Below are 16,994 nucleotides of genomic sequence, written 5' to 3' on the forward strand. Positions count from 1 at the left end.
TAATATTAATTTCCTTTCAAAAGAAAATAATATTAAGTTTTGTCTTTTCCTGTACTTTTTATTACCCTGATATTTCTTAAAAAACAGAGCAGTGAATAAGGGAAAGTATTTCTAGAACCAAGAAGAATAAGGCTGAAAAGGCCTTCAAAATATCTGGTGCATCTCCTTGTATGTGATACAGTTGTTTAGCAGATTGCATTTAATAGCTTTCATTCAAAAATAATCCTTCATCATTTAGTTGAATCTTTTATTTCTCTCACAGAGATTGGGTCATTTGATATTCTTTCTGAAACTCTTCTGCTTAATCCATAACTCACATTTCTGTACTCTTCTAGTGTTTTCAGTAGAAACTTTTCACACGTCACAGCTGTTCTTCCTCCTAGTTCACAACCTTTCTTATGTTGGTCTCCATTTCTGGCTTTTACCAATAAAAATGCTCCTCACTTCTGGAAAACTTTCACCTCAGCTCTCAGCTGCAAATAACTCTGCATTGGGCCTTTGCTAAGCAGAATGTGGCCACCAAGTATGACAGGTTGTTTCTGTCCGCATGAGGAGAAAGAGAAACACACACACTTGAATGTTGTGGGGTGAGTATATGTTGTGGAGAGATAGAATGCCTAGCTGTTGTGAAAACAGCAATATAGGCTTCACGCAACACGGGACATGTGCTTGCAGGACACGTACCAACACAAGATGAATCCATCTCCTTTTGGACAGGGTCCAAAAACAGGAAAACTTGTGAGAAATGCACTGCTGAGAAGCATCAAACACATAACGCTAGCAAATGCTTGAGATATACTTTCTTCTTGGTTCACTGTAGTAAAACTCTATGGTGTTCTTATTGCTTATGGTAAATACTACAATTTGGCAGCCATGTTTTTACCTCATACTTGAAATTCATCTCTCTGGATTCATACATATACTTATCAACCACCTCAAGGAGAAAATCTTGGGAGATAAGACAAAGAACCAGAATTACAATATTTTTAATGACTTTTGTTTTGAACTGAATTGCTAATTTGTATTAGTCCTTTCTTTCACTTTGTTTTTCTCAAATTGACGAAGCTTAGTTAATCTTCTTGCATCTTTTTTAAAAAATTATTTTTCCAGGGACCATTGCAAGAAAAAACTTCAAAACACTCTTGATCTTCTCTCTATCCCATACAGATATGATAAAAGAAAGAAAAATGCATGTATAGTGCTCCTTCTACTGAATCAACAACAGGTTATGATGCAGACAGTAACTAGCGAGGTTATACAGTTTCCACAGTGAATATCTCATTGCACTGATCTATTTGCTTGGATTCCATCACAGGTCACCAGAGTGGTTACAATGGAAGTGTTCCACAATCAGCAAAAGCATCTGCTAATGGGTAAGCAGATGGAAATATTAATTTCCCTCAAAATATTTTTCAGACAATTAAATCATCTTCCAAATGGCAGCAATGTACCAAAATGTGCCTGGATTTACATTTTAATCCTGATTTTATTAGTAAGTATTTCTGTATCATAGTATGACTTCAGACCATAAAATGTATTTTAAATGATTACAAATCTGTCATGCCAAATCTGTGACCATTCGTGAAAGCACTTGCCAGAACTCTTGTGGTTACTATGTGTTACTAAATTATCATCAACCTGATCATAACTGCAGGATTTCTGAGAATGCCACAGTAATATATTCTAAGCAAAAGTTGAAGTTTACAAGCCTTGCTTAATGAGATCTTTAAGCCACTGTGTCATATGCAGCCTACTCTCGAACAGTCCACAAAGTATGTCTAAATATGGGCTCATATGTAACCTGGAAATATCTCAGTGCACCCAAAGAATGTTTTGCAAAACCATTACATGTTTACATTTAATCCAGAAGACAATGAATTTACTACATATTTCTTTAGGGACATGATTTCTGCCAGGCCCAATCATTTCACTACTTGCAATGCTACACAGCTCAAAAAAGCAAGGCACATTGCCTTACTATGGTAGTAGAGTTATTAAAGTAACAATGACCAATTTTTGCACCATGTTTTTAATTAAGCAATATGTTTCAGCATTAGGATACCAAGGCAGATATCTATATGCTTAAACAAAATCCAGTCTTAACTGACTTTCTAATTCATGATTGCATTGATTACGATCAACTTCAGTGAAATCAATAGGGAATACATGGTAGAACTGAAAGCAATTCCTTTCATTTATAAAGATAGTTTAACATTACTCCATACTCACCACTTCCTACATATGCCATTTTGTTTAGGATGTCACCTCTCTGATGCTCCAAATAGTATCCAGTTCCACCCCTACTTGTGAGACTTTACCAAAATTTAGATTTGATTTTAAGCAATAAAAGACAGACATATTAAAATGTAGAGAGTCAATAAAAATATGTCTATATTAAGATTTTATAGAGGTTATGATTTTACCATTTAGGTAAAATTTGAGAAAAAGTTTATAGGTTCTTATTTAGATACCAGGTTATATATTGGAGAACAGTAAACCAAATGTTATAAATTATGAGTCACTAGAAAACTCTTCAGTACAGCACATAAAGGAAGGAAGTGAAGCCAAGGAGCAGTGGAAGGGGGGAAACAAACTTTCACGTTGTATGGCCCTGCAGACAAAACCACTTCACTCACCTTTGGCTAGTGATTTTTGTCCTGTTGCATCTAGCACGGTTAGGCAATGCATATCTTGAGTCAACGAGGAATTTTGAGATCCACCACTGTGCTGAACCTCATGACTATCCGCCACTTCTCCACAGTCCACTTTTGGTTGCTCCTCAGAGTGAATCTGGACACAGAAAGTTAAAGGTTGATCACCCTCTTCCACAGCAGAGCTGTTAACAAGGTCAAGCCATGACTGCCTCTCAGGATAAACCACTTTGGACACCAAGGAAGATGATGACTCCTGTGAGCTGAAAATGCTTTCAGGAGAGGAAGGAGAACAAGATGCTTCACTTGACAGAGTTGAGGTCAAGGAGGACTTCTGTTGATCCTGTTTTCCACAAACAAACAAGCAAAAAAACAAACAAAGTTATTCCTATTCATTCTTGTACTTAGACTCGACACATTGTAGATATGCAGCTGATATGGTCAGTACCAAAAACAGAAATAATCCCTTCAAATACATATCCAAACAAGCCTAAAGTATGAAAGTCAGTGTCTCATAGATGAGGTGATCAAAACCTGGCACGGCCTTGAAAGAAAAAAGCAAGAAAAAAAGTTCTGAATGCAACATTCAATAGTAGGTTGCACATTCCCTTTCATTCTTTACTATTGTCTCTTCCATTGATACAATCAAGAAAGCAGAAGAGAAGCCCTAAATTACTCTTGAATTGTCTTGAAGCATTCAGTAAATCCACTGAAGCCATGACCAGATATAGTCAGGGATGAGCCTGAGCCATGAACTGCCTTAACTTTCTCAGAACACAAAGTCCCTTCAAGGGGCTAATCATGCAAGCCAAGAAGGCTTAGCAATCCAATGGCAAGTCAATGGTGAAAGGAAAAGGCAACCATGAGGCACAGGGCATGCAAAAGGGGAATGGTACGAGATTTGTGCTGGTCATTCACCTCCCAAAATTTTTCTTTCAGTATGCAATTCTGGGCACAGACCCAATCTTCACTACCTGTTGGTATCAAAATCATATCAAAAACTGTCAGCACATCCTAAGGCTCTCTATCATACTGATCTCAACAATAGTTCATACATCCAGAAGGGGATCAGAGATATCTACAAGTCATCATCAGGAGGCAGGAGATGAGGGAGGGAGGGCTTAAAAGGCACATAATACCACATAAAGAAAGGTTTAGAAAAAGAATGCTCTGAAAAGTATGTAGCTATGCAGACAGGCAGATAGACGCTTAGTTGTTGGTTTTGTTTGTTTTTTTTTTTTTTGGGGGGGGGGCAGAAGGGTTGTTTGTTTTTCTGTCTGTCTCTTTTTCTGCAAGACTCATTAACACTGGTTGTCCTGTACATGTCTAGCCACCAGAAGCACTTTTCTCACACAAGAACTGGTAGTTTCTTCTTGATGACCAACCACAAGTGAAAAGATGAGCCAAGCCACAGGATGGATCAAATGCCTAAATAACAATTCTGCACAAAATATAGTTGTGCAGAAAGGACGTTTCTACACTGTTAATTGTGGTATTGCCAAATCAAAGCTGAAGCCAGGAATTAAGCAAAGTTTAAAGGACAAGAAGTTATTACATAGGTACACAGGAACACACAGGTTCACACACAAATACACAAAAGCAGGTTAATTAACAATAATTAAGCAATGGAAGGGAGATAAAACCTCATACCTCTGCCATTAGCAGAACTACTAGAAATCAAAATGAGATCTAATATGAAAGCCAGATTTCTTGTATCTGCTACTGCAAAAATTTTAGTCATTCAGTGAAAATCAGCTGCTGCTGACGAACGTCAAAATCAGAATATCAGACTTGTAAGTGCACAAGTCTTGAGCGTTTACATACATATGTAGTATGTCTCTAAGGATTAAAACAGATGCTAACTAAGCTAACAGTACTGAAAATTACTGAAATGGTGTTGCTACGGAAACCTGGACAAGATGAAAACACAATAAAGGGAATAGTCTGGAATATCTATTAATAACCACCACCAGGTAAACTGGAAACAAGAAGTATTCATATAAACAAAGAGGGACCACATTTTGGCATTATGCTATGTAAACCTCTGCAATTCAATGTTGCTACAGCATATACTATTTCCTTTTTATGTCAAAAATGCAAATGGGGTTATTTTCCTATATTTTTATGGGAAAATAAATATTTTATAGCTATTCATACAGATAACTACTGAGCTACTAATCAGAAAATGAGGAGAACTGATATCAGGTTGTGCTCATCATTTGTTTGCTCTTTCTTCACTTTCGTACATTTTCAAAGTCATCCGTGCAACACTTTGTTTCAGTTAACTATTTGTTTTTCAAAAGAAAACCTTCACAGATGTGCCATAAAGAAAAGGACAGTAAGGTGCTATCCTTAACTACAACTAGCAGGGACAAAAGTGCCCTTGTGACCTGAAGCATTTCATCTGTTTCAGAACTCCTATGGAGAAGGCAAACAGTTGAACTATTAGCACAGACAAGCAGAACAACTGAAAAATAAAATCCACACACACACATGGTGTTGATTAGTCTAATTTCAATTGTTCAAAGGCAGAAAAATAATATGCTGGATCTCAACTGCATTTTTCTGGCATTTTTCCATGCAATAGAAACTGCAATTGAGATGAAAATGGTATCTCACTGAATGGAATGTATTTTTTTTTTTTTCTTTTTCATTCAGGAAAGATTTGGGTGACAGTAAAGAAAATTACCAGAATATGTTTCTCTTTCTCTCCATATGTGAGTGTAGGTATTTTATTTTTCTTGGCATGACCAATGTTTATCTAAGCTACTAAAGTGATTCCCTTCGAAGACTTGCAGATATAAAAATAAATCTCCATTTGGGGACATTCTAAAAAGCAGATGTTTGAGCCAACAGATTGTTAGGATTTTCCTGGGCATTTTTTTTAGAGAAAAATTATCTCCATGAAACATGGAGATCCACACTTTTGGAGCTACTGCAGTCTGTTAGCTTAACATGGCTGCTGGTTTTTGAGCATTAAATTCATTCACCTGCAGTGAAATTAATGCAAATGGTCAGTAAGTCCTTTGTCTTACAGATACTAAAATGGTTTTCACTTGCTTTTTTCTTCAAAAGTACCTAGAAGCACTGATGAACGTAGATTTGTGCTCAATACTGTTTGTTTTTGAACAGTCAAAATACTTTGAAGTAGCAGAGATTAGAAGAGCAACTAAAACTTCATGCCATAAAATGTACAGTAGAGTAAAATGTTTGTTGCTTTAACAAATAACAGAACTTGCATCTGGATCTCTATTAGTTTCCAGATTAATACTTTGCAATCTGGAACTGATCTCAAGAAATTTGGAGACCTTTTTAATTGGGACAATAGGGACTCAATTTTCAAACATATCTATAGCTTCTAAATCCTATTTTTCAAAAAGTGTTTGGCACTTTGGGAGGCAAAAGTACATCCCTCCCTCAATAAAAAAGGGCAATAAGCCCCAGCCAAGAGCCTAGAACAATGCTAGTCTGAATTTCCAAGATAAGCGTCTCTTTCAGTAGCAAACTGAAAAGATTCAAGTAGGCATCCCAAAGGACGTGGACGTATAATACCATATATAATATCATAATGTTATCTCAAGTCTATCAAGTGCTCAGAAACTCATAGCTTGATTCAAAAACTCTACAGTGAATGTACTGTACAGAAGTGTGTAACCAGGTTCTGCAAATCCACCAAGAGCTCTATCCTTAAAATTGACTTCCCAGTAAAATCTATGCTTTCCCAATCTTTCCAGTGGTCTTTTTGTTCCAGCAGCTGTCAGGTGTAAGAAAGGTGAAATTCAGAATATAAAGGGGACTCTGATTTGCGATCAGTTCAGCTCCTTGGATACACCTAAGTGTTCCCTTCACACCATTATTGCAATCTGAGCATAGGGCAGGGCAGTGGCATCTTCTAGGAGGAGAAGATGACCAGGCTAATGTGCTTAGCAGACACTTTTGCCCATAGTGGACTTGACTTTACAACAGGTATGAGGAGAAGGGAAGGCAGCTCAGAAAGGAAAAAGCTGGAGGGAAGATAAGCTGCATGATGAAAAACTGAGGAAGCAGGATCCTTCAGCATCTGCCCTCCTGCTGAAATCTTGAGGCCAGCCTTCTCTCCTGCCATACCCCCCCCCTCCCCAGAAGAGCATATGGTTGGAAGACAAACAGAGATTGTATCTGCAGCAACAGACTGACATGCAGCAGGAAACCAGAATAACAGAAAACCACAAAATAGCAGCTGTTTAATCTCATCATCTGGAAAAATGCAGGCATTCACTGTGGGGTGAGCAGAAGGGAAAGATATCTATAGGCACTTAGAGGCAAGCCACTGAGGTATAAAATTCAAGATGCTTCATTATCAGCCTTTGGCCCAAAATAACTCTTGGAGTCACATTGCCAAGGTTCCTATTTTCTCTGATATTTATAGCCACTCAGACGCATTTGACTTTCAGTTAATGCAGCCAGAAAAGAACAATATTTTATACAGCAGAGAACACCACACATCCCCCCAGTGCCAGGTGGATAGTTTCACAGCCATTAACATTAAACAACTGTTCTCTGAGAGGAAGTGAACACGGACTTATCTAACTGGAACAGAAGGGGGCAAATAGGTGATGGTGTGACATACCCACTCAAGAGCCAACTGAAAAATACCCAACAGGCAGCTCAGTACCATCACCACTCCTTTCATTACTGACTGGGACCATGCAAGCTTCAAGAGATGAGCTATATTCTTCACTTTCTCCACTGTCCCTGTGAGCACCTCAGCTACTGTCATTTCAGTGTACCCAGAGAGGATCCTGTACTGGACCAATGAGGTAATGGGCACTTCCTCTTTAGAAGGTACAAAACATATTTTTATATCAAGTATATTATTACCATGTACTTGAGGTTCCCTTTCAACAAGAGAGGGAAAGGCTTGAACTAAGGATCCGTATTTCAGGTGCACTACCAGCTCTGTGTTAGTCATTTCTAAACACAAATTAAGCAAAATATATAAATCAAAATGAGAACATTGTGGAAAGCAACAATATAGAAACAAGATTAACCAGTCAGTAGCTGGTTAGTAACTAAGTAGGTCAATTTGACTGGGCTCATGAAGGTGCATACCAGACAAATGGTCCATAGAAAGAGAGAAAAACAGCACACATTTTTGAAGGATGCTTTTTTTCTTTGTTTATAGTCTTTTTCAGAGGTATAGGATGGATTTTATATCACTGTGAGCAGATACTACTGTCCTTTCACTTCCTTTTACTTTTCTGCTGCATGTGGAGCTCCAAATTCAGTAGTTTTAAGAGTAACTCAAATAAATAAATACAAATCTGTTGGATGATAACAGCAGAGGTTACAATAAATAAATAAATAAATAAATAATAAAAGATTAGAAAAGAATAGCATGAAAAAATAGGTTATGGTAGAGTGTTAAACTTTGCAAAGGAAAGACGCACACTGTTTATGAGGTAGAGTGACACCTTCCTCTCTAAAGGAGGTATGTCCTCACCCGCAGAAGCTTGTTCTTTCATGCATGAGGCTGTCAGTGGAGGAGGCTAGAATAACTGCAAGCTCTGTCATAGGGTGGGTGGTGAGGTAATGCATCCATATTTCACAGGCAAAAATGAACATTTACTGCTCCCGCTTGAGGTTATTAGGTGAACATACACCTTCTGAAAAGAGATTTGTTCCAACTGGTTAGCAACTGGAAACAAGCTAATCACTGTACGACTTACCAAAGGAGGAGGTGCTGGCTGGGATGTGTAGGGGGGAGGTGGCGTGTCTGTTATTTCTGGATCATCATGCTCACTTTCACTGTAACATTCTGGGACAGACATGGAAAAATGAACAGAAACTGTTAGACTCATGTATTCCTTGCAGCACTCTGTAAATATCACAATATAACACTTTTAGGTGTGAGGACCACACCATTAACATACCAGTGTCTCCTACTTTCAAACTTTACCACCTGGGGTAATGCTCCACTACTTCATGGCACCTTTTTTTTTTTTTTCTCTTTCTAAAGAGAATCATATTTACTATGACAGGAAATACTCGGTGACACCGCTATAGATAGTTTTAAAGGGGATTGTAAGGGGGCTGTTTTGCTTGGAGGTTTTTTGGGGTTTTTTTTGGAAAAAAAATTTAAAAGAAGGCTACACTGTTCATTACAAAATTTTTGGAGACCTTTGGCAAATAGTAGGTTCTGCCCCTTAATCTCTCTAACCAGTAAACTGTCCTGAGAAGTCAACAGGCCTGGTATTTTGGCTGAGATTTCCAAAACCAGATTGTTTGCATGGTACTTAGGAAAGCAATAAGAATTGAGCAGTCATGTCTGTGCCACCACGCAGTAGCTCACATAGGCACACGCACCATGTGGAACAGTAGTCCTATTTGTAGAGCTAGTGATAAAAGTAAACACATTAGTATTACAAGCTTCCTTTTATTTATTTATTTGTTTGTTTGTTTGTTTTCATGAAAAGCAAGCTTGATGGAGCCCCAGTATCATTTGACACAGGGCAGTCAAGTTATTATTTAACTACCTGGGAAGCACATCTTCCAGCATTTCTGAAGTGCTTTTTAATGCGGATTAGAAAAAGAAATGTGATAACTTGACAGTTGATAAAATGAGACGGACAAAACGGGGAGGCAGTAAATTGCAGGTTCCTATTTCAAGAGCCTGTCCGCAACCATGGGACAAAATCACTTCCCCTCCACTAAACCTCCCAGCATATGTTGTCTCTTCAGATCAAGTCTTTACAGGAGGAGGTTTCTGCAGTTTTGCTGGTCCTTGAGTCACGCTCGACAGAGCTCAAGCTTATCCTGGTGAGGGGGGCACGGAGCTGGGGACGTGCCTGTGTCTAGCAAGGCCAGCGTGAGCAAGTGCAGAGTGTCACACGTGCAGAGCCTGCCCTGCGGTTTCCACTGGAGCCACGCTCTCCGCTTCCTCTGCACGGGCCGCACACAGCCGGTGGGTGCTCTCAAAGAGCAACTCCATCTGCCCGTTGGAAATAATGCCTCGGCCCTCCCTCCCCCAAAGCAAGAGCTGCTTATAGCGAAAAAGCATTTTGTAAGAGCTGGACTTCTTGGGTTTGAATCAGCAGAAAGTAGCGCTGCATATTCCATGAGTGAACACTTAAGCTTATCACATCTTTTAGCTAAATTCATGCCTTCACACTTTCTTTCCGTGCTGCAGCTCTCATAACCACACTGTGAGGGGGATAAAAAGTATAAAAGATAACTATCTCACAGATGAGAGAGAGGTTTATAAGATCCCAGCAAAGTGTAACTTCAGGAGATTCATTATTTTTTGAATAATTGATACATGTTTATTCCCAGTATTATTTTCAGCTTTTAATGGCATAACTGCTATTCAGCTTAGTGAAAATATGTGCTGGCACCTCTTAGCATAAAGGACTGAGACTGACTATAGTTAGGCTTGTATCAAATTCAATGGTTCTATTAACACACTCCAAGTTCAGAACTTATTGCTTCTATAGCTCTCCTTTTTTTTCTTCTTTTTTCTGAGCAAAGAACTGAAAAAGATTCAACAGCCCTTTCTGATACTCTAACTAGGCTAACAGGAGTGCTGAAGGCAGAGAAAGAAAATGAAAATACAAGAACTGCCACAATGAGAGCTAAGACAAAAATGACTATGGGTCTTGGTGACATTTCTCTGATGGGTAGCGATGCCCTGGTAAGGCATGTCCACCTGGGCATGCTAATTGGTAAGTGATCCCATGCTCTAGCTTGCTGCTGGAGTATCTGTTAAAAGAGAAGTAGAAAGAAAAGCAGGTGCATGGCATCAGAATCAGAGGATATTTTCCTGAAGGAGAAGATAGGCAGTCAGCTTCAAAAGCTTAAGAAATCTTGGTTGTATTATGCTTATTCCTGGGTAATTAAATAAACTGCTGCAAAGGTTGCTTGAGTAGATTATTTTGTCTCTCTTGTATTCTTTCATTCCTTCTTTCTTTCTTTCTGAAGCTTAGTTGGCTGATATTCTTAAATCAGATTTTAAGCTCTTAACTTAGCCAAGACAAACAACATGTTACATTTTCTGAGGTTAAAAAAAAGTTTATTTCTATGTATAGTATTTTGACAGTCATTAACTTTAATCAATCTCCTCTTTTGTGTAAACATGGAAAACATTTTTGGACACTTCTTTACCAAGTATGATTATCTTGCAATTATTGCAACACAGCCTAGTATTCTGCAAAGCCCTCCATACTAATTATCTCAAATTGTTCTGATATAACTGAGTTGCAAAAGGCCATGGACATTTTGAAGGAGTCTAGAGAAATAGGAGTTAACGTGTTTCCTGACAAGAAATGAAGATAAATGATGAAATGAAGAAAGAAAAAAAAAACTGATACATGTTGAATCACCCAAAATTAGTGATATCTACGTTTGTTTGTCTTTAAGGGCAGAGGATACATGGAGTCAGATCAGACAAATCAATAATGGCATTACATGTCCGAAGATGAACATAAACTACACTCTTACTCTGCAAAGAATTGTAGAAAGTTGTACAGCTTTCAACAAAAAGTTGTAGAAAAGATATGAAAAGAGCCTTAGACAAAACAGGCTGCTTCACCTAAGTGTTGGGACCAGTCTAAATACCAGTTTCTTCAGAATCTGAGCAGTTCTAAAAAAAAAAGCACTGAATCAACACTCCTAAAATGGAGAGTTAAAATGCTATAAGAGGTAACATATTCCCAGGTTTGCTAAGGAGGGCAGTTCACAGAATTATCTATTTGTCCTCAACCCATGCTTTTGATTTGAATGCAGATATCAACCTCCAAAAAGATTCTATTACACCCATGTGCTTTTAAAACTAGTTATTCCACAATTAAGTCTTTTTGGCTTGCCTGTAAAGGAAACTGCACACTTCAGCATCTCTGCAGACATTGCTGCTCTCGGAACCCCCAGAACTGGAGCAGACATTAGGAACACATCTACATTGCACAAGGCATTCCCAAGCTAGTAAGTTCTCAGCTTATCACACAACTCCTGTAATACATCTTACTAACTCAAAAGCCAGGTAGTACAGCTGTTTCTCTTCACACTTTGTGAGCTTAGCCAGCCAGAAATCTGCCAGATGGTAGCTACATATCTGTCAGAAAATCACTGAGGGTCTCTATAAGCTGCTCACCAGTGTTTGTTTAACTATGACTAGCCTCTTTTGAGTCTGTGGTGCCTCAGAGCTAGCAGGTAAACAAAGTTATTAATTAAAACAAAGAAAATGTGACAAAAATTCAGTCCAGCAATAACTGTGGCATGCAAAAAAGCATTATGTGGATACAGATTAAAAATATGATTATAAACATACCTTCTTCATTCTTCCCATTGGATGCCTGAGGATCTACAGCCATTCCCAGCTTACTTAGCCACCTGTGTTAGAAACAGAAGGAATATATTGTTGGAGATACTTGCATTCTGTTCTGAAAGAGTTTTGCTCTTTTCAGTTGTCTCTATATTCCTTATTCAGTTAACCTGAAGTCTAAATCTCAGAGTTTATTTCTTAGAGCACCTTTTAGAAAGACATCAGTCATCTGAATGCTAATATTCCCATTCCTTGTAAAAACTGTAGATGACAGTTGTCCTTAGAAATAGAAATGCTCTAGGCAGCTTCCAGGTCCATCTTGTAATAGACAAGATGGACAATCAGCCAGCTGGTAAAACTACCTAGAATTTTCTTTTTCTAAACTGGTTCCATATGTTCATTTCTGAAACAGTGATATAATCAAGTACTTTAGCAAACTATCCGTTCTTGTCAGCTATATAGCCTTTGTCATCTTCTCAGACTGCATGTGGTAAGCTGGGACTAGTTGACTGGACTGTGATGCTTTTCTAATCCTCAGAAAAGCAGTGCTGATAACTAAGGAGTCACATTCGTGGAAACTAAAAGTATTTGTGCTGTAACAAAACGTCACTGGCTTAGTCCTGCTATCAAGGCATCATCTCTCAGATGAGATGAAGCAAGAGCAGTAAGAGCTATTAAAGTGATGTTAGTTGTCCTGGTCAAAGCTATTAGAGAACAATATAAGGACAGCCGTATAAACTCAACTTTCTAACCATTATGCATGACTTTCTTCAAATCCCTGTGCACTTTTGTTTTTACTAAGTCTTACTTCCTGTGTTTCTTTTGAACTATTAACGGTTTTTCACTTCTCTTCCTAGGTGGCCACATTTTTGCAATGCTTGAAACAATCCCTGGATATACTTTTTGTATTGTGTATTTGCTTATAGGTCATTTATCCAGGTTTTAAGAAACTAACAACTGAAAAACTTTAGACCTTCAAATAAAACTCAAGGACTAAATACAGATCATGAGAAGGAGGCCACGGATTAAGAATCATAACTCTGAGAAGTGATGCATCTATTACATCTGATCTTTTTCCTGCTGAAGTAATGGGAAACTTGCCAGTTAGATCAGCATCAATATAACTGGATTTTCAGTCTGTAGTATGAATAATAGAAGCACATAATAATTCAAGAAAACGAAGTGTCATTCCTGTAAGAGAGGGCTTATTATTGGAAAGAATTTCTATTTCAAAAGAAATTCTTTTGAAATTCTGCGTAAAAGTCAAGAAAAGGTAAATGCATGCATCTAGTGAGCACAAATTTGCCTTTCATGTGGGCATGACCATGACAAATTCATGGTAAATTAACAAAGTAAATGACTATATTAATAAGCCTGCTCTTGTTTTAACAGATATATGCATGAGGAGTTACAAAAGGTCATGACCTATTGAAAATTTACGCACAAAAGCAAATTGACACACGCGAATGCCCCAGTGAGTTCAGTGGAAGCTCTTGCATGCATAAGTATTTGAAGGACCACAGCCAAGAGAACAGATGTCTTTTAGTCTGTTTTGATATATGCGTGAGTATGTGTATGCTTTATCTATTAAAAGTACGTGTTTTATATTTGGCCAAATAAAACATCATTGGGTACAATGCTGAGGAATTAGTATGAGGGAAGTATAGTGCAAGTTACTCTTAACACTAGGCCACCTAGCTTTAAGCCAAAATGAAATTTACTAAAAAAGCAGAGTTTAAAGAAAATCATTCTCAGGGTATAAAAGCAACTGCATAGATTTCAACCACTCACTCACGTGAGACTAAACATTTCAAAAGTATCATTAAGTCTCTGAAAATCTCCAGCTGGGCTCCAAAATGAATGTTAACAGTTATATGTCCTCTATTAGCTCTACTTTTTCCTCTTCCTTCTCCTTATACCCTCCTCACATGTCTCAACAACGGTTGCTACAGAAATACTATTGCCCAGTCATTCCTCTTTTTCCGTGCTCTCAGCCCATCTGCATTAAGAACTTCTCACTCCGCTCCGGAGCCCTGTGAATAAATGTAGCTATACAAAAAAGGATGGTTATTTCCTCATCACCATGCTCGGTGCTTCTCCAAGTTTCAGAGGGCACAATATTGTTATATGTATGTATCTATAGAATATAGATTTATAAAAGTACTTATCCACATCCATAGCTATTTCAAAAGACCACGTACGTTCTCACCTCTCTCCTTTTCTTTTGTAGTAAATATTTGTTAAGTCTTGTACTTATAAATGGAAAGAAGGATCTCGTAGAGGAGACCCTAACACCTAAGTAACACCCGCGTAAAAATAAAAATCCTGACCTTACTAACATAGAAACTCTCTTGTCCTTAAACTGTGTTGCTTTGTATTTGAGTTTTGACCATTTAATGCATTGTGAACAGCCTACAATTTGAAGTGGTAAAGACAGAGATATCTATCTTGTGTATATAAATCAGCAAAAACTAGCAAGAAAAATAGCAAATAAGATCTGTTTCTAGTAGCTCAGTGGTGTCTAGAATGGCAAAACTCATACTCAATTCTACTTTCCTTCATTAAGAACCACTTGAACAAATTGTTGTTCCTATTGACACTTGTGAAAAGAATGCTCCTGGCACAAGGATCATTTAACTGCAGCATATCTTGACAGAGAAGTAAATGCTTATTTACATGAAAGAAACAACTCTTCAAGTATCTTCTTAGGTCTTTTCTGGAATAAAAGGATATTGTGCTTTTCTCTCTTCTTCCCTTATTCCTCCCAAGCTGACGAACTTGCTATTAAGTTTGACACTTTTATAATTGGAAGGGATTTATACTTGCAAATGCACGGAAGACTAATATCAAAATTAGGCAAATCAAAAGATTCTGATTTTGACTTTAATTAGTAAAAAAATACTCCATTTCCAATATCTTACAGAAAAATATTCAAGTTGCAAAAACATCCACAGCTAGAATAAGCTGTTCAACTTGAATTAGAAGTAGCTACTTTCTGTATAATAACCAGAAGAAGAAGAAAAAAGAAAGATTTAGTACGTAACTCCAAGAATAACTTCGTCAACAACTGCTTGACAGTGAAAGAATGAACTTTCAAAAACTGAGTGTTCTAAGACATGAGACAGGATGAAACATGGTCATTCACTTTTACTTACGTGTTCATTTCCAGAACATTTTCTGCTGCAAAATAAAATGTCTTGATCTGTGGGTGGCTGATCTTAATAGCACTTTAAGAAAAGAAAAATAAAAGATGTATGAAGAAAACTATTTTACATAAGAAAAAAAGTAGCTGAATGAATTATTTAAAATAATTAATCACCTCCCTATATTAACCTGGATCGGCTTATCCATCCAAATACTTCTTTCCTTAAAACACAAGTCTATTTTTGGCTTATTTCGTAGTATAAACATTATACAAAGGGTATAAAGTACAGATACAAAAAAGAAGGAATAAGGAATAAAACAAAGACTTTCAAAATCCACTTTGTACCCACATCTCTAATACTATGTACCGTTTGCTTCCTTCATTTCAGATAAATTAAATCTGAAAAATTTAAATCTGAATCTGAATAAATTAAATCTGAAAAATTAAATCTGAAACAAACAGAAATGAAGTACTCCTTCACACACCAATAGCTATATCCTGCAGCTTCAACTCAGGACATTATTGATGATGTTAATCAATTGAAATTGGTGAAAAAGAAATCCACTACAAGATGATAAATACATAGGCCTACTTATTGCTCAAGAAATTTTTGATAAGTAATTTTTCCAGATTGTAGAGATTTTGTTTAAATAAATAACTAAATATTTTAAATACTCTTCTACTCTTTGCAGTACATCTTTGCTTTTGGACGTTTTGGGAAAAGATGATACTAGGCAAGATAATCTGCTCCAGTGTGTTTGTTCTTAATACTGCCTTGAGAGGGAAGAAACAATTTTGGAAGAACCTTTTCAATTTAAATAACAACCAATATACAAAACTCCATATCTTCTCATATCCAGGAATCCACCTTTCATCCTTGTATCCTTTTGCTACAGCCTTCTACCAAAGTACAGCTGAGACTCTCTTAAGTGAAGGGAAATTAGGGTCCAAAGAGATGAGGGCTGTTTTAAGCAGTTTAAAAGTTAACAGTATCAAAGTTAACAGATTGAGTGAGCTGGGCCTGTTTTCTCTGGAGAAGAGAAGGCTGAGAGAGGATCGGATTAATGTGTATAAGTTCAGGAAGGGAGAAAGCAGGGAGGAAGGGGACAAGCTGCTTTCATTGGTGGCCAGGGATAGGACGAGGGGTAATGGCCATAAGCTGGAGCACAGGAAGTTCCATCTCCAGGTGAGGAGCAACTTCTTTACTGTTAGGGTGACAGGGCAGTGGAACAGGCTGCCCAGGGGGGTTGTGGAGTCTCCTTCTCTGGAGGTCTTCAAAACCCGCCTGGATGCCACCCTGTGCCACATGCTCTAGGTGTGCCTGCTTGAGCAGGAAGGTTGGACTAGATGATCTCTAGAGGTCCCTTCCAACCTTGAATATTCTGTGATTCTGTGAATTACATTTCATTGAAGTACAAAAAATTAATTGATATCGGACTCCCTACTCCTTCCACATTTAAAAAGCATCAACAACAAACAATGAATGATAGAAACTGAAACTATCCAATTGAAATGTTCTGGCAATGCATAACATAAGAAAGGTTTTAATTTTCCTTTGCTGCCTGACAGATTTCTCATGACTGATCACTTCTTATGGTAGGTATGTCACTTCAATAGTAAGACAGCATACATTGCTTTTGAATTATGTTTTTCAAGCATTGATATGCACTTTATCCTGGAAATAGTCAAAAAAAATCTTAATCTATAGTGATTATAACCAGAAAAATAATCTTTCCAGTTCATCAACATCTGTCTTGATCTGCAGACTCCCAACCCCAATATGTTTTTTATAACAATAATCACATTTCTGGTGACATACAGCCATACATTAACCTGTTGCTCTCAACATCACACTACACTCCAGCTGAGTATCTACCAGTAAGACTTTTCAGAATCTTTAAAA

At 37.6% G+C, this 16,994-nt stretch overlaps 1 protein-coding gene across 1 annotated transcript in view; it reads right to left on the bottom strand.

Moving 5' to 3' along the window:
• IPCEF1 (interaction protein for cytohesin exchange factors 1) overlaps positions 1–16,994 on the bottom strand; it is a 39,335-nt gene that overhangs the window by 9,228 nt on the left and 13,113 nt on the right. The window contains exons 5-8 of the mRNA XM_026044376.1: positions 15,102–15,173; positions 11,953–12,014; positions 8,360–8,448; positions 2,637–2,994 (exon numbers count right to left, since the gene is read on the bottom strand). Of these exons, the coding sequence (XP_025900161.1) occupies positions 2,637–2,994; positions 8,360–8,448; positions 11,953–12,014; positions 15,102–15,173 (581 nt within the window). The remainder of the gene's footprint in view (positions 1–2,636; positions 2,995–8,359; positions 8,449–11,952; positions 12,015–15,101; positions 15,174–16,994) is intronic.

This window comes from Nothoprocta perdicaria, unplaced genomic scaffold, assembly GCF_003342845.1.
Source record: "Nothoprocta perdicaria isolate Ctin4 unplaced genomic scaffold, notPer1 scaffold_36, whole genome shotgun sequence".
NCBI lineage: Eukaryota > Metazoa > Chordata > Aves > Tinamiformes > Tinamidae > Nothoprocta > Nothoprocta perdicaria.